Genomic DNA, 22,039 nt, shown 5'->3' on the forward strand with positions numbered 1-22,039 from the left:
GAAGGCGCCCATGTTGGGCAATAGATGGCATTCATTGCAGCATGTAGGGAGAAGGGGAGGCTAGTGGTATCAGGGAGGGTCATTTCAAATGTCCAAAAGTTCTCTCTCCAGGCTGCTATTCCTGCGAGCCCCTCTGCTCTGCTACCAGGCATGCAGCTGCCAAATGGAAAACTAGTGAAGTGTTGGTCATGTGCTGCAGCCTCCAAAAACAAGTTAAAATTCCCCACTGCATGTGGTGAAGGGTGTAATAAAATCATTTTATTGCATTTTGTGCAGACAGGAGTCTAAAAAATTAACACAATAAAAGCTGTAAAGCATTAACAGGAGCATTCAACAAGTGAGGAGCCACTCCTCCGTTAATATCCACAGAGACCACAGGGGGGCGATATTGAGGCAGCCCAATACAGAATACTGAAACACTCGCACAGAAATGAAATGCAAGCCTATTACTCTTTTCTTTTGATTTGCAACCTATTTTTATTTACATAGTTTAAACTTTTTGCATTGCTCTGCACACAGATTCTTTACACCACAAAGCATACTAGGTCACTACATATCTACTGAAATATTGCACTCGGAATAAAAGTCATTGGAATGGATGTAAAACATCTAGATACAGTGCCTACAAAGTTTATTTCATGAATTGACTTTGTTGTGGTAACATTCATAACAAATATATTGCACATGTAGCACAGAAAAGTGTTTTGCAACCACCAAAACCTCAGACCTCTGGATCCTTCCACTACGACATGTCAATGCTGCCATGCAGCGTAAAGTCTTGACTCTAAAAGTGCAACTGTTGTACCCTAAGCAGTATTCAGCCTTCCTGCGGTGCAAGTGACTATGAACACCATTGCCCAGTGCAGCCTCTGCCTACATCTGTAAACATGGTCTCAAATATTTGTAACCTGTACCAGGGAGTACCTGGATTGCGCATAACCCACCAGCTTGTACTGGGAAGCCAGGTAGCGAACTGCTGGAAGGGGGCTGGGGAATGGAGGTTGCCCCCATTTTAACTTCTGAGGAATTAACGAGCTTTCCTCTGCTCTGGCTAGAGTAGTTCCCTGAGCAGGGGCCCCAGCCTTGCACACACAGACCCTGCTCTGCTCTGGTGGGGTGGAAGGGCTGTGTTCATCCTTGCAGCTGCATACAAGGGCTCTCTGTAAAACAAGCCTCATGGGTCAAGAACTTCCTGCCTGCTCTGAAAACCCTGAACTGTCTCCACATGTGCCAGAAAAAGACTCAGGTTTCTACCACAGGACACTGTGTCTTTCCCAAGACGGAACAGTGGAAGGGTGCTCCAGAGGGAGCTGCACGCTCACAGAGGCCAAACGTGCAGGGGTTTGTAAACTAACATGCAGTGCTGTCTGCTAAATCTGGCCCCCTCCAGCCCCAGGCATGGAGATTTGCTGTGGACACCATCACCCTCTGCTTGCACCCAAGGAGTTTGGCCAGGCAGTGGTTCTGAGAGGCAACAGTGCAATGTGTTCAAAGCTGTAGCGCTGGTCTCGCTGAGCTAGGGCAGGGAAGGGGGCTCCTTTGCCTTTCACTGTCTCAATGTGGCAACTGGCCAAGAAGGGGTTGTGTACTACCCCCCAGCATTGTTGGAGTCATGGCTTTCCAGGATGAGGGAGGGAGAGGGCCCTGGCTGCCACTGCTGTTTTGAGCAGTGGCTGTAGCCCTGCTCTGAGCTGGTCTAATGGATGCTTTGCTTAAAAGGGTGCCGGCATCTATCTGCACTAGGATTTCCATTGCCACAAGGGAGTGAAGGTAGCAGAGCAGGGATCAGTAATGGAGGCAGGGTGTAACACATGCCCAAGGGTGAGCTCAATGCTGCAGGTGGTTTGCACTAGAGGAATCATGAGACAAGAACTGTTAAGTCCTGATTACAGGGAACGAATCAGGATTGAAGGGCATCTGCACTGAGAGAGGGGGACAGCACTGGGGACAGGAAAGGAGGGAAGGCAGCAGGAGTGGGTTGGGGCCGCTTTGAGCCTGCAGGCAGCAGCAAAAGCCAAAGGAGTTTTGCAAGTAAGATCTATGACTTCCAGCCCTGGGATCAGTCTGTGCTCTTGGGAACCTTGCTGCTTACTAAATGGGGTGAAAGCCAAGCTATGGGGAGCATCTGGCTGATGGGGTCTTCTCACAGCAGCCACTAACCAGCCTTAGCTCTTGCTGTGCGGCTGGCCCTCCATGAGCCCCTGACCCAAGCTTAAGGAAACCTTCCTTCAAGCAGACACCTGCCTGTTGATTTAAAAGTGTTCTTGGGGCTGAAGCACTCAGCAGAGCTGCTCTGCTCAGCAGAGTTGCTGGCCATTAATTGTCCAGTGTCAGGTTGGGCCTCTGCATCACTGACTTCCAGCTGGAAGTTGGGCCCAGTGCTCTTGCTCTGGGAATAGCTCAGCTTCACCTTGGCATCGATTCCCCATTAGCAGTGTGTGGTCGCAGCAGCAGGCACCCATCCCTTGCCAGGGTTTGAAGCCAGAGCTGCTGCACCAAATAATGCTGCCTTATGCAGAGCTGCATTTTTCCAAGCAGAGTCTGGCCACTACTGGGGTTGTGCCTGAACTGCTGCTGGGAGGGTGAGGGGAGGTGGCACTTTGAGGGATCCAGGGCTCAAGGGGCATAGCAACAAATGCAGATGTGAAGGCTGGGGCCATCACCAAAACCTGGCCTAGGTGAGCAGATGCTGGATTGTGAGCAGGGAGCTTCAGCCATGTCAGCATCACTAAGTGGAGAATCACTTCCTGCTCCACTGCCCTCCCTCGTTCCCCATGGGGCCAGTGCTGGGGTGGGGAGGGGTGATGCCAAGGGCCCACTGGAGGAGGATTTAGGGCAGGTGCCTACAGAAGACCTTGTTCCCTCTGTTGCAGCTTCAGTGAGAAGGAAGTTGAGGGCTGGCACCTCTGTGGGAGCAGCTGCTGGGCACTGGATGCTCTTCCCTAGAGAGCAATGAGCAAGGGCAGCATGAGAGGAAAGGAAGGGGGGGCTACGGGGAGCCAGCGCTGTCTGTGAGAAGGGGCCCGGCTGCCTTCTCCAAGGGGATTCATGTATGAGACGTCAGCTGTGGCCATGTTAGCCCTTTACTTACATCAAGCCATGGGCCTCTGAACTGCCATCTCCCAGCTGCAGAAGGCACAGGGCTGCCCCAGTGGTGATCTGCACGGGTCCATTCCCAGTGCTGCAACTTGTGGAGTTTATGGAGGCTAAGAAGTGGTGGGCTGGGATCAACTCTGGGCCACATGTCTGAGTGGTAAAGCTGCTCCCTCTCGGCTCGGGGAGAGGGCCCGCCGGAGCAGGCTGCACTCAAATTGGAAGCTCAAGTCTGCTGTGAAACAAGTTCAGAAAATTCTGTAACTTCTTTTCCCTGAAAAGACTAAGCAGCAAAATTCAAAGATAATGACCCCATGAGCTGGCCCTCCCCCCAGGATGTGCCAAGGGCCAGGGACGCTGCAGCCTTCACCCCCGCGTGTGAGCGACGAGGAAAAGCCACCCTCTCCAGAGGGAGCAGCCTCAGCAAAACCTTGGAGCCCATGGGCCTGGGCCCCAGACTGAGCCTGAAAGCCAGAGCCAGAATTCACTGGCTCTAGTGACTCCTTGCATCTCTCAGCATAGAGCTAGATCTCTCTGTATATACTTCATCTGGGTCTATGAACATAAATATGATCCCTTTAAAAATACACATACAGTATTATGTACATTATATACAGCTGGACAGGGGCCCCGGCTGGGCGAGCCCTCTGCCCTCCCGGCCTCCACGTCCACTGTGGTTCCTAGAACTATTCACACTGGTTAAAAGCACCTCAGATTCTCAGTAAAGTGAGAGATGCTGAGGGGGCTGGGGGTGGGGCTGGGACTAAGGTTTGATGTGCCCAAACAAGCCCACAGCCATGTGCACGGGTGCAGCCAGGCTCCTTGCAGAGCTGCTCATGGGCCCATGTGACCTGGGGAGGCTGCGTCCCAGATGCGGAGTGTCAGGGCCCTGCTGCTGGTACGGGCTGGGATTGAGCTGATTTGCATATTTATAAACTTTCCATGCCTATGGTCTTTACCCAGCAGCCCCTGAAGCAGCAAGATGGCCTTGAGGAGGTTGCCATGGGGGAGGGGACGCAGGGGGCACAAGGCTGCAGCAGGGCACAGGGAGGCTGCGTTCCTGCTCTTCATGCATGGTGTGGGGGGAGGGACCCAGGCCGCAGGCCTCCCGCCAGGAACTGCTGGGCAGCGTGGCTGTGCAGGGCATGAGCCAGATGCGCACCCCTGCATTCCCAGGGCCGCGCGGCGCGTGTGGGCAGCAGGCAGCGAGGCGCGCTGCCCCAGCCCGGGAGTGCGTGCCCAGGCCCTGCAGCAGTTGTGTGGAACCAGACCACACCCTGGAGCAGGTGAGTCAGGGTGGTGCAGTCGCGTGCACCTGTGCTGAGCGGGGGCGGGGGGTGGAGGAGAAAACTTGAAGTCCATGTCCCCACTACCCCCCCCACCGGAATGTAGCCCTGGCCAGGCCAGGCACCTCTCACCCAGCGGCAGATCCAGGTGGCCTCACGACAAGGGCAGTGTGGCACTGTCCTTCGCTTGACGTGCTGCAGGACCTGCCTCTTCCCTGCCCAGCCCTGCAGCACTCGTCTGTCCAGACCAGCACCAGGGGGCCGCAGAGCGTGGCTGTGGTTCCAGGGTCCGGCAGCATGGGCAGTAGGAGGGGCTGCGCTTGCTGAGCCTACCTTGGCGAGGGGCCCGTGGCTGGCACTGCAGGGCACATGTGAGCGGTGGGGTGAGGCGCGGCCGGCGAGGGTGAGCATGCAGTTGCCTCGCCCAGACGCACAGGCTCCAAAGGACACGTCAGCGGGGGGGGGGGGGGGGGGCTGGGCAGCAGACGTGTCCCACAAACCTCAGTGGTCCAAATGTAGCAGAGCGAGGGTTAGGGAGCCTAGTCCCAAGGGGCCAAGCACCCACGCCAGCCATCCGGGGGGCTCCAAGGAAGCACTTGACTGAGAGCCTGGCCAGCCCCGCTCCCTGCCCCCACAGGGAGGCCAGTGGCGATGGTAATGCTCCAGGCCCTGGGGCTCAGGCTCAGGGCTCCCTGTCTCTATTTATATATAAACAACCACCGCAGGGCTGTGCTGGCGCGATGAGGAACAGCGGCGCTGGTGCTGGTTGCTCCTGGAAATCTGGGGCTGCAGTTCGAATGGAGCGAGTGGGGCATGGCCAAAGTTTCTGAGCACCAAGCACAAGCGGAACCGCCCTCCTGCCCCCCAGGAGCCAGGTGCAAAGAGGTCGGGCGGGGGGTCTCTCCGGGTGCAAAAAAACTTCAGCTTAGCAGTCGCTGTTTCAGGAGTAGATGGTGATGACTTCCCGGCCCCCTCCGCGCACCAGCATGACCCGGTCCAAGTGCTCCGTCAGCACCTCCAGGAACTCCATGTCTGCAGGGGACGGGCTGTCAAGGCGGGAAACCAGACCCAGCAGCGGGCACCAGCGCTGGGCCCACTGGAGATCAAACAACGGGGCGGGGCACAGGGCCTGCCAGGCTGGCGTGGCCTGGCCGCGAGGGGCTGGAGGCCAGGCTCCGGGAAGCACTGGGCTAATGCCCTGGGGCCGGCCCTCGGGACTGCCCACCCCGCCCCGGCACGGGAGGGCACCTCAGCCGGAGCTTCGCGCACTGGGCGGCGGGGGCTGCATGTGTAACAACCCCCCAGCCAGCAGAGGCACCTGCCCTGCCCAGGCACCGGACCCTGATTGGCTGAGTTAGCTTCGCTCTTACAGGCCTCCACCAATCAGCGACGCTTTGCACTGGCCCGTGGGGGGGCGGGCGGGGACTGGGACAGCCGGGGGCGACTGGAGCAGGGGCTGCCCGAAACTGATGGGGGGGAGGCTGCACACACAGCCCAGCTCTGTGTGTGTGTGTGTGTGTGTGTGCGCCCCCAGCTCTCCGTGTGTGTCACTGTGGGCACACCCCCGGCTCTGTGTGTGTGTGTGTGTGTGTCGCTGTGGGTGCACTCCCGGCTGTGTGTGTTTGTGTGTGTGGGCACCCCGGCTCTGTGTGTGTGTGTGTGTGTGTGTGTGTGTGTGTGTGTGTGTTGCTGTGGGTGCACTCCCGGCTGTGTGTGTGTGCGTGTGTGTGCACGCGCCCCCGGCTCTCTGTGTGTGTGTGTCACTATGGGCACACCCCGGCTCTGTGTGTGTGTGTGTGTGTGTCGCTGTGGGTGCACTCCCGGCTGTGTGTGTGTATGTGTGTGTGTGCCCCTGGTTCTCTGTGTGTGTGTGTCACTGTGGGCACACCCCGGCTCTGTGTGTGGGTGTCACTCTGGGCCCACCCCCGGCTGTCTGTGTGCGGCTCTGCCAGTCAGCCAGAACACAGGCACGGCTCCATATCGAGCCCCTGGGCCCTGCCCCACACCAGCCCAGAGCCTAGCCCCCGCTCTCAGCAGTAGGGCTGCAGTCTGTTCCTGGCTGGCACATGGCGCTGCTCTTCCCAGCACGGGGTATGGTGCTCATGGCTGAAATGCCCAGGGGTGGGTGTTTCCAATGTCGGCAGAGGCCGGCTGGGCCCAGCCGCAGCCCCACTGGCCCAGCCTGTCTCACCAGCCTAGCGAGGCTGGAGTTGGGGAGGGTGGGAAAGCTGCCAAGCAGTGGAGTGGGCAGCCACTGCCATGGTTTGATGGCGCTACCCCAGCTGCTGGCAGGTTGGAGGAGGCATTGGGCAGGGCAGGATGCCACTGGGTCAGCCCCACATCCCTAGCATCCCCTGCCCACCAGGCCTGGGCTCCCCCTTGAGCCGCACTCAGCCAGGGCCTTAGGGTCCCACAGCCCAGAGCCAGCAACCCCCACGGCAAGAAGACAGGGTCCTCTGGCAGGGACCTACAGGGCAGGACCTGTCCTAGCCAGGGCCTTCCAGCCCACAGACACTTATGTGCCGCAGACGCTGGCCTGGCCACGTGGCTGGGTTTGCAGCTGCCAGCAGCCAGCAAAGGATACAGTTCTCATCCCCCTTCCGGTTGCGGGGTGGGCCTGGCATGTTCAGCAGGACCAGCTTGGCGTTCTGCGACTTCTTGACAATGACCTCGTTAAGCTTGACGGCTGTGTGCATCCTCCGCACATTGGACTGGTTCCTGGAGGAGAAGCGGGCGGGCAGGCTCAGGGGCACGGCAGGGCCCCAGACCCTTGGAGCTGGTGGTGGTAGGGGGCACTGAAAGCCCAGCCCACACAGCTGTGTCAGATGGGGGAGGAGCACCGAAAGCCCCGCCCACACAGCTGTCAGATGGGGGAGGGGCACCGAAAGCCCCGCCCACACCGCTGTGTCAGATGGGGAGGGGCACCGAAAGCCCCGCCCACACCGCTGTCTCAAACCCAGGATGGAGACCTGCCAAGAACAAGCAACTCCTGCACTTCTCAAGAGGTGCCAGAGGCAGCGCTGGCCCTTGCTGCCCTTGCTGCCTCTGCCAATGGGGCAAGCCTGGGGCACTAGCCAGTCCTGGGGCTCTGACCAGGCTCAGCCAGGCAGTTCAGTCTCTTCCCCCTGTTGGCAGGAGGTGCTGTGTGGGGCAGGCAAGGCCCCCCCCAGCAGGGGATGGTATATGGGGCAGGTGAGAGCCCTGTGTCCAGGGAGGTGTGTGGGGCAGGCAAGGATCCCCGGCAGGGGTGATGTGTGGGACAGGCGAAGGCCTCCAGCAGGGGGTGATGTGTGGGGCAGGCGAGGGTCCCCAGCAGGGGGCGATGTGGGGCGCAGACATGGCACTGGAGTGGCAGGATCCCGCAGCCCCCTCCTGCTCCCCTCCACGCCAGGACATGGGACACACACACACAACTCAGACTTACAGGTTCTCCCACTCCCTGCCGGCAGCACGGGGGAAAGAGAGAGAGAGAGAGCTCGTCAGCACCGTCCTGCCTCGCCCCAGCCCCTGGAGCACATACTCCCGTTCACTGCTCAGCTCCCACTTCTGCCACCTTGGGCACAGCGCTGTGCTGGTCTCCGCTGGCTCCCCATCTGCCCTGCGCAGCCCACACCTGCCAGGAGCTCCCCGGCCTCCGTCCGCCAGCTCCCTGGCTCAGCTCCAGCATGGACACCGGCAGGCCCAGGCCAACGCTGCCTGGGACAGGCCCGCTGAGCAGGTGGCCTGGCTCGGCTGGGGACCAGTGTCTATCAGGGGCAGTGCAGGGGGCCGGGGGCCACCCCAGAGCAACTTACGGCTTCATGTTGAAGAAGTCCTTGATGCTTTCGGGGCTGACGGGGCTCTTGCTCTTGTTCTTCTCCGCAACAGACTTTTCCTTGGTCCAGGTGAGATGCACCTTCTCAGGGGCTGTCTCCACCTCATCACCGGGCGACTGGGGCCTGCTGGAGAAGGCCGTGGCGTTCTTATCGTGGATGAGCTGCACCTGCAGAGGGAATGGGTGACAGCGAGCAGGAAGCAGGCCAGGAGGGGTCTTCCCAGCCCCCCATCCTGCCTCACCCCCGGTGCCCCAGGCCCATGTCACTTGGCCCTGCCAGTCCCAGACCCCTCACCCTGCAGCACTTGGCCCTGCCAGCCCCCACCCTGCAGTACTCAGCCCCACCCTGCTGTTCACTGCCTCCATAGTGCCCCCTGATGCCCCAGCACTTGGCCCCCTTTCAGGTGCTTGCTCCCCCAGTTCTGCAGCATCAGCCCCCCAGCTCCCCATGCTGTGGGGCTCGGTCCCCCAGCATGCAGCCTTACCTCCTCCTCCGGCTTCTCCTCGCTGTCGCCCACCTGCTCCTCTGGGACGCTCAGCCGCAGCCGGGTGTTGGCAGGGTTCTTGCGCCGGATGGAGCCGCGGGACTCGTCCGTGATGCTCTGGATCTGTGTGGGAGGGTGGAGATGGAAGCTCATTGTGCAAACCCAGCTTGCCACAGGCCACACACCAGGGGTCCCTGCAGGGTGCATCCAGCTGGGATCTCAGTGGGAAGCAGGCTCAGCATAGAGCCCCTTGAGCTACTCGGTTCCTGCCCCACCCGGTGATGGGGGTCACTGTGGGGCACTGCCAAGGGCAGCTCAAGGCTGGCCAGAGGGAAAAGAGTTCCGGTCTGGTTGAGTGGGGCAGGGGGTCACTGCTGGGGAGCTCAGGGCTGGCCAGGATGGGGGGAAAATCACTGCTGGGGGAGCTCAGGTCTGGATGAGGGGAAGAGAGTTCAGGTGTGGTTTGGTGGGGCAGGGTGTCACTGCTGAGGAGCTCAGGTCTGGCCAGGGGATCACTGCTGGGGGGCTCAGGGCTGGCTGGGTGGGGAGCTCAGGACTGACCCGGGGGGGTTCACTGCTCAGGGGCTTCAAGACTGGCCGGGGAGGGTCACTGCTGGGGGGCTCAGGACTGGCCAGGGGGGTCACTGCTGGGGGAGCTCAGGACTGGCCAGGGAGGTCACTGCTGGGGGGAGCTCAGGACTGGCCGCGGGAGGGTCACTGCTCAGGGGCCTCAGGACTGGCCGGGGAAGGTCACTGATGGGGAGAGCTCAGGACTGGCCGGGCGGGGGGGTCACTGCTGGGAGTCTGCACCACAATTACTAGCAGCTCCCCATGACTTAAAGGGCCCAGCTGGCACGGCAGAGCTGCTGCCCCATGGGAATGCAGGCCCCGGTGTTTTGGGGGGGCAGCCTGCCCTGGGCAGAGGCCTCACCCAGGGAGCCCAGTTACCTCTCGCTCCCGCTCAGTCTTGGTGAGGTGCATCTGCTTGAGGATCTGCGAGCGCTGTTCCATCACCAGGGTCTTCTCGTAGGTGTAGGCCGAGATGTCGCTCTCATGCTGCAGGGACACGATGTGCCATCACCCAGGGAGGGAGCTCGGCACACGCAGCCCCCCAGCTCAGCCTGAGGCACAGCCCTGGGCCCTGGAACACCAGGGATATGGGCAAGTGCCCCCGTTCCCCCAGAAACACCTGGCTGGCCCTTCCCCTGCAGCCCTTTGGGGACCCCAGTGCTGGGCACGGGCAGCTCCGCACCCACCTCTCAGGGCAGCGACTACACACAAGCCAGCGGCCAGCCACAAGGCCAGGGGGCGGCCAGGGAGGGGCTGGGCTGTGCGAGGGCTCTCACCATCTCCACCACCTCCACCTCGGCCGTGATGCGCAGGTGGTACAGGAATGTCGTCAGGTCCTTCTTCATCTGGATGCTGTTATCGTCCATCTGTGCCACCGTGAAGATGCGCATCTTACATTTACGCCAAACCTGCCGGGGAGACGGACCGCTGTCAGCCTGCCCTTCATGGAACCCTCCCAATCCCAGCCTGGCCAACCCACCAAAGTGGGGAACCAGCCTCCGATCTCAGCCCGGTCAGCTCACCAAAGGGAGGAGCCGGCCCCCAGTCCAAGCCTGGCCGGCCCACCACAGGGAGGAACCGGCCCCCGATCCCAACATGGCCAGCCCACCAAAGGAGGAACCAGCCCCCGATCCCATCCTGGCCAGCCCACTACAGAGGGGAACCAGCCCCCAGTCCCAGCCTGGCCGGCCCACCAAAGGGTGTGTGTGACAAATGTGGAATTGTCTGTAATATTGCTATGAACTGTCTATGGGCCACTTGTACGATCACCTTGACGTTTCTCCCCAATGAGTACAGAGGGTTACAGTGCTGCTCATGGGGCAGCACAGGGTCTTGTTATTGTCTGGGGCGGGGTATGAATGGGTCATTGAGGACTGCCTGGAACCCACCCAGCTCAATGGGAAACCTGCAGAGACAATGGGATACTGAATGCACCAGCCATGACTGCAATAAAAAGATTAGCCAAAGGAACTAGCCAGAAAATGGTGTAGCCCCCTCCTTCCCTATAGCAGAGCAAGGAGAGGGCGTTAAACAAGGCACAGCTGACTGCAGGGCTGGGGAATGCTGATCTGGACAGGAACTGGGGCCCCGCCCCAGGCCAGGCTCCGAGAGACGCCAAAGACAACATTCAGAGTAGCAGCCGTGTTAGTCTGTATTTGCAAAAAGAAAAGGAGGACTTGTGGCACCTTAGAGACTAACAAATTCTATTAGAGCATAAGCTTTCGTGAGCTACAGCTCACTTCATCGGATCTCCCCTCTGTTTTTTCCACCAAATGCATCCGAAGAAGTGAGCTGTAGCTCACGAAAGCTTATGCTCTAATAATTTGTTAGTCTCTAAGGTGCACAAGCCTCCTTTTCTTTTTGCAAAGACAACATTGGCAGCAGCAGCAGCCACAGGGCATCCCCATGGCCGAGTTCGTGATACAATTCTTGATGTCAGATTTGTGTCCATTTATCCTTTTGCGTAGAAACTGTCAAGTTTGGCCATGTACATGGCAGAGGGGCATTGTTGGCACATGATGGCATATATCACATTGGTAGAGGTGCAGGTGAACGAACCCCTGATGGTTGTGGCTGATGTGGTTAGGGTCCTATGATGGGTGTCCCTTGAAAAGATATGCAGGACAGAGTTGGCAACGGGGTTTGTTGCAGGGATTGGTTCCTGGGTTGGTGTTTTTGTTATGTGGTGTGTAGTTGCTGGTGAGTATTTGTTTCAGGTTGGGGGGGCTGTCTGTAAGCGAGGACTGGCCTGTCTCCCAAGATCTGTGAGAGTGAGGGATCATCCTTCAGGAATTAGCCTCGTTACCAGTGACCCCCCACTTGGTAAGGCAACCTCCATCTTTTCATGTGCTGTAATAATTATACTGCTTTCTGTATTTTCACTCTGTGCATCTGATGAAGTGAGTTCTAGTCCACGAAGCTTATGGCCAAATACATTTGTTAGTCTCTAAGGTGCCACAAGGACTCCTCGTTGTTTTTACTACAGGGAAAGGTTTATACAATTAGAGCAACTCCATGAGCCATGGCCCCACATGCTGAAAATGTGGCTAGTAGACCGGACTAGGGATCTGCGTAGGGCAGGCAGGTTGGCCGATGAGTTTGTGCCCAGTAGGCCTGGCTGTGAGACAGAGCCAAAGGGTGACTTGGGGGTCACTTACAGGGGGTCACACAGGGGCACCCCCAGAAATGGGATTTGAGTACATTCAAACCAGAAGTGACGGCCAATGCAGGTAGACCACCCCAAAGGGATTCCCAAAGAGGCAGAGGTGTAAGATCCATCGGCAGACAGAGCATCAGGGGCTGTACTGCCTGATGCTTCATGAAGTGGGCTTTAAATGGGACCACCAAAGAGTTTTCTTGGTGAAGGCACAGCCCAGGGGAATGCCAGTTCCCCAAGCCTTGGGGGGCAGTATCCCTGTGGCTCTGTGGTGTACACTGGGCAACATCAGCTCTCAACCCTCTTGCGCTGGGGTAGTCCATTCACAGGGTGTGCGCTGAGCAAACACTCTATTATCCCTGTACAGCAGGCTGGGAAATGGGTCCAGAGACACTGGAACAAGGGTCTGCAGTGACTCTTGCATGGCACAATGTGCTAGACCTGGCTCAGTTTGTGCCCAGTGAATATGTAATCACGAGAGCGGTGTCTGGCCCCTTGGCCAAGGGGCCTGTAGCAAGGATCTACCTGAAATGGGGAGGCCCAAGAGGGGCACAAAGAGGATGGGGGGCAGGATCATCCCCCTGCAGTGCTGGTGTTGGGAAAATCTTCCCAACTGGCCAGATGCTGCCCAAGTGTCCTGGCCCTTCCAGAGCCAGAGATTCCCCCCAAGTCCTGACCTCAAATGATGGGGCTAGCAAGCTGCTGCCTGTGGCTTGGAGGAATGTGCTCATTGGGGCAAGGCTGGCACTCTATCCACAGGTGGGGAAACTGAGTCACAGCCAAGTGATGCTGGGACTCAGATCCCAGCCAGTGGGGATGGACAGGTCACACTCCTTGCCCAGTAGCTGAATTTCAGAATGGTAGGGCCTTGGCTGTCCACAGCGCTGTCACCCTCTTGAGAAGGACGGCAGGGGAAGATTCCTGTGTGAGAGGGATTCCTGTACCAGGAATGGAGTCCCCAGGGAACACTGAACCTCGGGGCATCAGGAGGCAGCTGATGGCTCTCCAGAGCTGCTGCCACAGGCTGTTGTGCTGGCTCAGACCATCCTTCGCTCAGGACCATCAGGGGATCCAGTGCACCCTGTCAAGACTGCCACAGAACATGGTCTGGTTGGAGCTTTTACTGCCTGCCTGTGACCCCTGTCAGTGGGTGGGGAGAGACCAGGCTAAGTGTAAAGCAGCCCTAGAGTTGCCAACCTTCCAGGATTGACCTGGAATCTCCAGGAATTAAAGATTATCCTGTGATGAAACCTCAGGAATACATCCAACCAAAATTGGCAACCCTCCCAGCCCCTGGGACCCTCCGAGCAGGACGTCTTCAGAGGGTGGCTATAACATTGTAGGGCCCCCTTAGCAAGGGCAACCCAGGTGGAAGAGGTGTAGTTTGGTAATGGTGGATTTCGCTATCCCGCAGTGCTGGCAGCTGTCCTCCATCGAGGCAGGCACGGGGCAGATGTGCTCTGCTGACCACTTTCAGCAGAGTGGGGTTCCCAGCAAGGCCTTACAAACAAAAGGTCCAATGTCACGTCAGCCCTGCTCCAAGGCTTGTGGGGGAAATGTGGGGGCCTGGACCACTTGGGCCTCGGCACATCCCCCTCAGTCCAACAGCTGGTGGGCAAGGTATTGGGGCCCTGACCACGATGCCGAGGACGTTTATGGAACAGGCATCTGCAGGCCTGGTACAAATGCTCACCGTTCCTGCTGTTCGCTGAGCGGGATGTGCCCCAGGAATCTACAGGGTTCGCCCCTTTAACTGCTGTATGGGAGGAGAGTGAGGGACCCTGGCCCTGCTGGGCTGAGGGGGAGGGGAAGGCTCCCTCCGTGGAGACTCAGCGGTGGAGTACATGCTGTCCTGCTGGGAAAGCTTTGCCAGGGAGACCTAGCCAGGGCCCAAGGGAAGCGGGGGGGGCTGGTCTGACTGCACAGCATGTGCCTGCTCCGATGGCATCACAGGGAATGAGCTCATGGATCTCAGACCCGCGAGGGAGAATACGCTCCGAGCTGCCTGGGACGGGCCCTTTAAGGTCATCACCCAGCGGAAGGAGGTGAACAATGCCGAGGTCAGATGAAATTCTAGACAAGTTGGGTGTGGGGGGCATTACCTCACTACTGTGGATCTCACCAGGCTACTGGCAGGCACCTTTGCACCCAGACGCCAGGCTGAAATCTGCCTTTCCCCACCCTATAAGGCTCTTTGAGCTCCTGGTCCTACCCTTTGGCCTCAAGGAGGCGCCACCATCTGTCAGCACCGGGGCGGGGGGTTTTACTGGGGGGTGGTGTCTTCAGCCCGACAGGGGAGGAACCTGTGTCCCAGTGACGAGGGTGCTGGGCGCCTGCAGGATTCCGGACTGGCTATAAAGGCTGGAGAGTGTAAAGAGGGGGTGTCCGAGGTGTTGTACCTGGGTCACAGGGTGGGGAGCGGCTGTATATGGCCAGAACTGGCCAAGGGGGAAGCGCTCAGATATTGGCTCGCTCCCCCAACCAAGAAGCAGGCCAGCCTTTATTGGGATGGCGGGGGTACTACTGGAAATGTATATCCCTAGCTGCTTGCCACTCCCAGTGCCACACTGTCTAGGAAGGGTCAGGGGGACAGCATGGGCTGGACGGATGTCAAAGGGCTCTCTGCAACAGGAAGAGGCCCTAAGCCAGGACCCAGTTCGTGTGAACTCGGTCCCAGACAAACCCTTCCTGCTGCAAGCCAATGCAAAGGGGGAGAGACACCCGACTGATACCTGACTAAGACACCCCTCCCCAAGGACCGGAACTGGGCCACAACTGAGAGCATGCCTGGCCACTGGGTGGGCTCCTATTGCCAGCTGTGGCTATGGGGCCGGGGCTTTCCCTGAGCCCTCGCCTCTGGCATGGCTGCAGCTGATGGAAAGGGCTAACGCGTGCGAGTCTGCCCTGCCAAGACTCTGTTAATGGGACTGCAAAGGTTCTCATTGATCCTGTGCCACAAAAAGGAGCATCCACAGGGCACCAGCCCACACTCAGTGCAGTCTTCAGGGGGAACCAGAAAGACACGGGCTGAGCAATGCGCCCTGAACAACCGAGGTTCTGCATGGGCTGCAGCAGGACACTGGACCGAGAGGTGAAGGAGGCTGTGCTAGAACTGGGCTCACAAAGACCCAGCAGCTCCCACCTGGGACTGACAGAGACAGGGCAGGGGAGGTCACAGCTTTCATTGGCACACCCAGACGAAGCTCAGCAGCTGTCTCCCTCCCCAAGAGAAGCTGGTCCAATCACCCCCCCTTGTCTCCCTACCCTGGGACCCACAGCCCAGACCACTCCACAGCAGCCTGGCTAGGGGAGGTCCTGGCGCTGGCCTGTTGGAGCCCTGGGGTAACCTTTGCGTCTCTCTGTGCGGCCACGGGACTCCCAGCACCGTGGCCAGGGATAATAACCCAGCTCTGCTTGGGGGAGGCTGCCACAGGCTGAGCTGCCAGGATCCCTGCGGGGTAAGTCTCTGGGGCTCTGCATCATGGGGCTCCCCGGCAGAGTTCATGGCGTCAGATGGGAGGGCTGGAGACCAGGGCTCGGGATCAGAGGCGTTGACGGCCACATGGCCGACCCTTGGTGACACCGTTGGGTGCTGCAAGGAGGACAGCAGGCCACAGGTAGCACAGATCCTGTGAATCATGAGGGGGCCACCCAATCCCATCCTGCACTACCCCCCAAATCCAGCCTGGCCAGCATGCCAAAGGGGGAGACACCTCCCCCAGATCCCCAGCCCCCTGATCCCAGCCTGGCCAGCATGCCAAAGGGGGGGACACCCTCCCCCACGATCCAGCCCAGTCCCCTGATCCTAGCCTGGCCAGCATGCCAAAGGGGGGGACACCTCCCCCAGATCCAGGTGGGCCCCTCGAATCCTCAGCCTGACCAACACGCCAAAGGGGGGAAAATCCCTCCCATGGGCCCAGCTGTACCTCTCCACCCTTGATCCCAGCTGTGAATAAGTGGGACTGTTCTTAATGTTCCTCTGCATACTGTTGGGGTGCCTCAGTTTCCCCCTATGCATTTATTAAGTCTCTAGGGCTGGGATAAGGGTGAATTGTTGCAGAGCAAAGGGCCAGGGTACATAATGGACGACACCCTGTTTCCTGGCAACTGATGGCCTGGCCCTTCCCCCGCAAGGTGAGAGCTAAAGGGTTTGGAGAACAAAGGGATCCAGTGACCTCTGGCCCTGGAAAGGGAGCAAAGACCCAGAGGAGAAGGGGCAGGAAGGGAGTCAGTTTGGGGCTTGCTGGGGACCTGGAGTGAAGTGCAGACGGGGTGTCTGGCTCACTGCCCCCCAAAAGGGACCCCGCTGAGGGGTCATGTTCTCTTCACCTACAAGCTCTGTTTCAGAGTAGCAGCCCGTGTTAGTCTGTATTTGCAAAAAGAAAAGGGGTACTTGTGGCACCTTAGAGACTAACAATTTATTAGAGCATAAGCTTTCGTGAGCTACAGCTCACTTCACAAACTCTGTGTTAGACCATGTTCCTGTCGTCTAATAAACCTTCTGTTTTACTGGCTGGCTGAGAGTCCCGTCTGACTGCTGAGTTGGGGGGCAGGACCCTCTGGCTTCCCCAGGACCCCACCTGGGCGGACTCACTGTGGGAAGCACATGGAGGGCAGAGGATGCTGCATGCTCCAAGGTCAGACCCAGGAGGGGGCAGCCGGGTGAGCTGTATGTCCTGCAGACAGGCTGCTCCCAGAGAGGAGACTTCCCCAGAGTCCTGACTGGTTTCGTAGGGACCAGCTCCAGAGCATCTCCCGGGGACTCCGTGACACCAGCCCAACCCCCAACCCTGATCTTGGCATACACACACCCCTGATCCCAGCCCAGCCGGCATGCCAAAGGGGGACACTTCCCCCGATTCCAGCCCAAGCCCCCCTTTCACAGTACCTTATGGTGCCGCAGCAGGAAGGGCAGCAGCATCAGCATCCCCCCATCATGGACGATCCACCAGACGTCAATGTGGCCCTCGGAGAACCGCTCTTGGTTGCCCGGGAACATGGCAACATTCTTGGTGACCAGCAGGGCCAGGTGGCCGGCCGTGGTCTCCCGCACCAGCTCTGTGGGGAAGGGCTGCAGCTTAGGGCAGGGGCAGTGCAGAGACCAGCCCCCCTGCAGCAGCGTCAGGGGCTGCTGACCCACCAGTGCGACGCCCTCCCTGCCCCCACCAGGAGCGCAAGGCAAGTGCCCAGAGCTACTGCATCCCCACAGAGCACAGCAGGGGCTTCTGGGCTTCCTCCTCTATCCCCCTCTGCACAGTGCCCAGCACTGTCCTGGGGGGCCTGCTTCCAACAGGGAGAGGCCGGCTGTGCCCTGGGCCAGGCTGGGGCTGCTCAGCGCCAGCTGGGGGCTGCATCCAGCTGCTCCCTTGCCCCCACGCGCCCGCTATGAGGAGCATCCCTGGCGGCTAGGTGAGGACCAATGACGGGGTGATCATGCCTGGGACGCACAATCCATCGCTTCCTCCCAGCTTCAGGCACCACCGCTGGGGGAGCTTCCGCGTGGCTCTGCTTTTGCTCATTTGGGCGTCTGTGGATGTGTGCATGTGTGTGCAGCTGTGTGTGCGTGCCCGTGCGTGCACACAGACCTTCCTGATGGAAGCTGTGTCTCAGCTGTGTGCTGCATCGAGCTCTGGATGCTGTAGGGCTGGAGTCTCTTCTCTTTTGTGGCAGTGAGTTCCACAGGCCATGTACGACCCCCCTGGAAGGTTCTGCCTCCCACACTCCCCACTGGTCAATAGCTTCCCATCCCAGTGGGATGTAGCTGTCACGGGAGGTCGAGGGAGCTGGGGCAGAGCCCAACCTGGCAGTGGCTCAATACAAAGCAGGGCCCAGATTGGCGGAGCGGCTCGGGGTCCCCAGGGAGAGGAACAAGCCAGTGCGTTCTCACAGGAGCACAGCTGGTGGCCACAGGAGTGATCCCAGGAATGAGGCTGACCCCTCTGCTCTTAGCGTGGGATGAAGCAGCCCTCCCCCCCGCCACAGTAACCCTCTGCATCGACAGCTGCAGCAAGGACTGGGCTGGCTCTCAAGAGAGTCCCACTTCCTGCTTTGCCACGCAACCGCACCCAGAACCAGAACCCCTCCCTCCCGACCCACAGCCCTGCTAGGCCAGCCCTGCCGCTGCCCCCCACTCCCGACCCACAGCTTCCTGGGCTAATTGAGGGTTTACACAGCACTAGGCACTGCTGGGTTGTCCCTTCCCCTCCGGCTCCCTCAAGTTCCAGATCCGTGAACCCTGCTCAGAGTCACAGGCTGCCCAGCTGGCTCATACCAATGAAGTTCCTCCAGGTCTGGTGATCTTCCTTCTGCCGCCAGTTGCGTGGCCACCCCACCAGCACCGTGTTGTGTTGCAGCCCCCCCCGAGCCCACTGGACTGGATGAGTGGGACATGCCATCCCGCAGATTGGACGAGATCACAACCTGGCAGAAGCCTTTCACCTTCTCAGCTTCCATCAGGCGGCGCAGGGACTGCCCCAGGGAGAGACAGGGAGGGTAATTAGCAAGGACAGAACAGCGCCTCTCCCACATGGCACAGCACCCAGGGCTGTCCAGATGCCAGGCGCACCCAGAACCCTCCATGAGCAGGGTCCTCTGGAGCCATGGCGCTGGACAGCGGGCGAGGCAGCCAGAGGTGTGGGCAGAGGGAGGGCAGTGTGCTGGGTCGGGGGCACGTGCAAAAGCTCACAAACCCCACATCAGCCAGGAGCATGGGGGCGCTGCCTTGGCACTGCCAGGCAGCATGCTGAGGTTAGCGCATGCCCGCCTCACTTTCCGTGCAGAGCTGAGGGGCGTCCCCGTCCCAGGGCCCGACGGCAGGAGGGCAGCAGTTAGAAATTATTTACTCACAAAAATTATAACATGTCACCAAGAGGAGAAATTGTTTGGTTACAAGCTCCTAATCATATTAGGGAAGCCCAGCCATGCGCGGGTGCGCCTGGCGAGGGGGGCTCCCCCGGCAACCCAGCGAGCAAGGCACAGAGCAGCATTTCATGCTGCCACTGCCCCTGGGCACAACCCCTCCCCATTTGCTCAGCCCCCCGGCCGCCCCCCCAGCACATCCCCTCCCCACACTCTATACCCCAGCTCCCCCCTCCAAGCACATCCCCCCTGTGATGAAGTGGGACTGTTCTTAATGTTTCCTCTGAATACTGTACGTGTACCTCAGTTTCCCCTATGCATTTATTAAGTCTCTAGGTGGTGGGATAAGAAGTGTGATTGTTGCAGAGCAAAGGGCCAGGGTACACAAATGGCAACACTCTGTCTCCTGGCACCTGATGGCCTGGGCCCTTCCCTCCTGCAAGGTGAGAGCTAAAGGGTTGGAGAAAAAAAGGAATCCAGTGACCTCCTGGCCCGGGAAAGGGACAAAGCCCAGAGGAGGAGGGGCTGGAGGGGGAGGCAGTTTGGGGCTGGCTGGGACATGGAGTGAAGTGCAGACGTGGTTTTCTGGTTCACTGCCCCCCAAAATGGACCCAGCTGAGGGGTCCTGTTCTCTGCACCTACAAGCTCTGTGTTAGACCCTGTTCCTGTCGTCTAATAAACCTTCTGTTTTACTGGCTGGCTGAGAGTCCCGTCTGACTGTGGAACTGGGGGCAGGACCCTCTGGCTTCCCCAGGACCCCACCTGGGAGGACTCGCTGTGGGAAGCACACGGAGGGCAGAGGATGCTGGATGCTCCAAGTTCAGACCCAGGAAGGGGGGAGCCGGGTGAGCTGTGTGTCCTGCAGACAGGCTGCTCCCAGAGAGGAGATTTCCCCAGAGTCCTGACTGGCTTCGTAGGGAGCAGTTCCAGAGCATCATCCAGGGACTCCGTGATACCCCCCCACTCTACACCCCAGCTCCCCCGTCCGAGCACATCCCCCGTACACTCTATGCCCCCCTCCCCCCCTCCCCATGCACATCCCCCCTCCGCCCCGCTTTCTGGTGATGGTCGTTCTGCACAGGTCAGTGAGACAGAAGCCGGGGCTGTTGGCCTGTGTCACAGCAGCTCTCGGCCTCCACACATCTGTTCCCTCTGCTCTAATCCCAGCTTTCCCCGCGTGCCCTGTGCCATCCTGCCAGCGGGCCCAGCAGGCTGGAGTCACAGTGAGACCTGGCCCAGTGGGGATGCCAGGGTCCAGGGCCATGCTCCGCTGGGGCCGTCTGATGCCAGCTGCGTGAGCCAGCTGCGGCCCATGGCAGCAAGGAAACCCGACAGTAGGACCAAGTGGGGAGTGGAGGCAAGCCAGGCTACTGCAGGTGTGGGGAGGGGGATCTGGGAGCTTTGTGAGGCCCTGGGAGGGAGTGTGAAACCAGGAAGTGTCCCAAGAGGAGGCTCTGCTCCCAGGCCAGGGGAGAGGCACCATGGCACCAGAACATAGCATGGAGCTCCTGTATGGGCTGCAGGCCCTTGGTGGGGGGGAATAGCCGGGTGAGGGAACTTAGGTGACTGAGGAAGGGAAGTGGCACCAGGGGCGAGGGTGTTACTGCTGGTGCTGCCCTCACCTCCTCCGCCCGCTGGGCCTGCAGGTGATTATCCAGGAAGGTCCCTTCCAGCACGGAGCCCACAATTGTCAACCCCTTGCCGGCTTTGAGCTGCGAGGTGAGAGACAGGAGCTGGCGGGTGCACCACGTTCTGCTCCTGATCCACTCGGACCAGAACCAGCAGCTGAGGCCTGGGAAGAGAACACCCTGGGGTTAAACACTGGCCATGCACAGCCCCCACATCCCATATCACACCCGCCCCGGGGGATCAATGACCCTCCAGCCAGTGCCTGCCATGCCCCCCCCGTCACACAACCCCTACGGCCCCTAGGGGCAGGGCGCGGGGGCACAGCCCAGCATGTGCAGCGGGTGCCCCCAGCCATCTGCACCCCAGAGCTCAAACCCTCTGCCCCATTTCTGATGAAGTGGGACTGTTCTTAATGTTTCCTCTGAATACTGTAGGGGTGCCTCAGTTTTCCCTAAGCATTTCTTAAGTCTCTAGGTGGTGGGATAAAGGGGTGTAACTGTTGCAGAGCAAATGGCCAGGGTGTGACGAAATGGGACTGTTCTTAATGTTCTGAATATTGTGGGGGTGCCTCAGTTTCCCCTAGCAGTTCTTAAGTATCTAGGGGGTGGGATGAGGGTGTATGATCGTTGCAGAGCCCTAGAAGGCAGGTGTGTGCAGGGGTCTGGACACAGAGAATGGCCGACACCCTGTTTCCTGGCAACTGATGGCCTGGGCCCTTCCCCCCTGCCAGGTGAGAGCTAAAGGGTTGGAGAACAAAGGAATCCGGTGACCTCCTGGCCCGGAAAAAGGACAAAGCCCAGAGGAGAAGGGGCTGGAGGGGGTGTCAGTTTGGGGCTGGCTGGGGACATGGAGTGAAGTGCTGCCGTGGTTGTCTGGCTCACTGCCCGCAAAAGGGACCCTGCTGGGGGGTCCTGTTCTCTGCACCTACAAGCTCTGGTTTAGACCATGTTCCTGTCATTTAATAAACCTCTGTTTTACTGGCTGGCTGAGAGTCACGTCTGACTGCGGAGTTGGGGTGCAGGACCCTCTGCCTTCCCCAGGACCCCGCCTGGGGGATTTGCTGTGGGAAGCGCACGGAGGGCAGAGGATGCTGGATGCTCCGGGGTCAGACCCAGGAAGGGGGGAGCCGGGTGAGCTGTGTGTCCTGCAGACAGGCTGCTCCCAGAGAGGAGACTTCCCCAGAGTCCTGACTGGCTTCATAGGGGACAGTTCCAGAGCATCACCCGACCCCATCCAGGCCCCAGGATGTGAGCTCCTGGGCAGGGCTCTCCTCTGGAGCGTCCTGAGTGGCGGTGCTGTGTCCTGCCCACCACCCACTCCCTGCTCTTTGCCCCGTTACTGGCTAGAGACAGCCCCATGCTCACCTCCAGTTCTTGGTGTGCGGGGGCCCCTCCTCCAGCCGAAGCAGAGCGTAGCGAGCCGCACTGAGCGATAGCCCTCGGATGCCATCGCCCCACTCCTTCTCGCTCTGCCGGGGAGGGACAGGGAACTCAGCACCTGATAGGATTGGAGGCCAGCCCATGGTCTGGGGTCAGCACCCCTCTGAGGGCAGCCGGGGGGGCCTGAAGCAGGCTGCGAAGGGGCAGGCCTGGCAGCATCCAGCATGGGGCGGTGCAGGCCACAGTCCGCAGTGGAAGGCCCTAAGCAC

The 22,039-nt window shown here is 59.6% G+C and overlaps 1 protein-coding gene across 1 annotated transcript in view; it reads right to left on the bottom strand.

Annotated features, from left to right (window-relative positions):
* Nucleotides 1-236: 236 nt before the first annotated feature.
* Nucleotides 237-22,039, bottom strand: part of SLC12A5 (solute carrier family 12 member 5) — a 102,557-nt gene continuing 80,754 nt past the window's right edge. The window contains 12 exon segments of the mRNA XM_038369249.2: nucleotides 237-5,411; nucleotides 6,964-7,097; nucleotides 7,804-7,818; nucleotides 8,174-8,361; nucleotides 8,679-8,801; nucleotides 9,627-9,734; nucleotides 10,025-10,156; nucleotides 16,793-16,962; nucleotides 18,176-18,266; nucleotides 18,268-18,372; nucleotides 20,385-20,554; nucleotides 21,756-21,859. Coding sequence (XP_038225177.1) covers nucleotides 5,320-5,411; nucleotides 6,964-7,097; nucleotides 7,804-7,818; nucleotides 8,174-8,361; nucleotides 8,679-8,801; nucleotides 9,627-9,734; nucleotides 10,025-10,156; nucleotides 16,793-16,962; nucleotides 18,176-18,266; nucleotides 18,268-18,372; nucleotides 20,385-20,554; nucleotides 21,756-21,859 — 1,432 coding nt within the window. The 3' untranslated portion in view covers nucleotides 237-5,319.

This window comes from Dermochelys coriacea, chromosome 13, assembly GCF_009764565.3.
Source record: "Dermochelys coriacea isolate rDerCor1 chromosome 13, rDerCor1.pri.v4, whole genome shotgun sequence".
NCBI classification, from domain to species: domain Eukaryota; kingdom Metazoa; phylum Chordata; order Testudines; family Dermochelyidae; genus Dermochelys; species Dermochelys coriacea.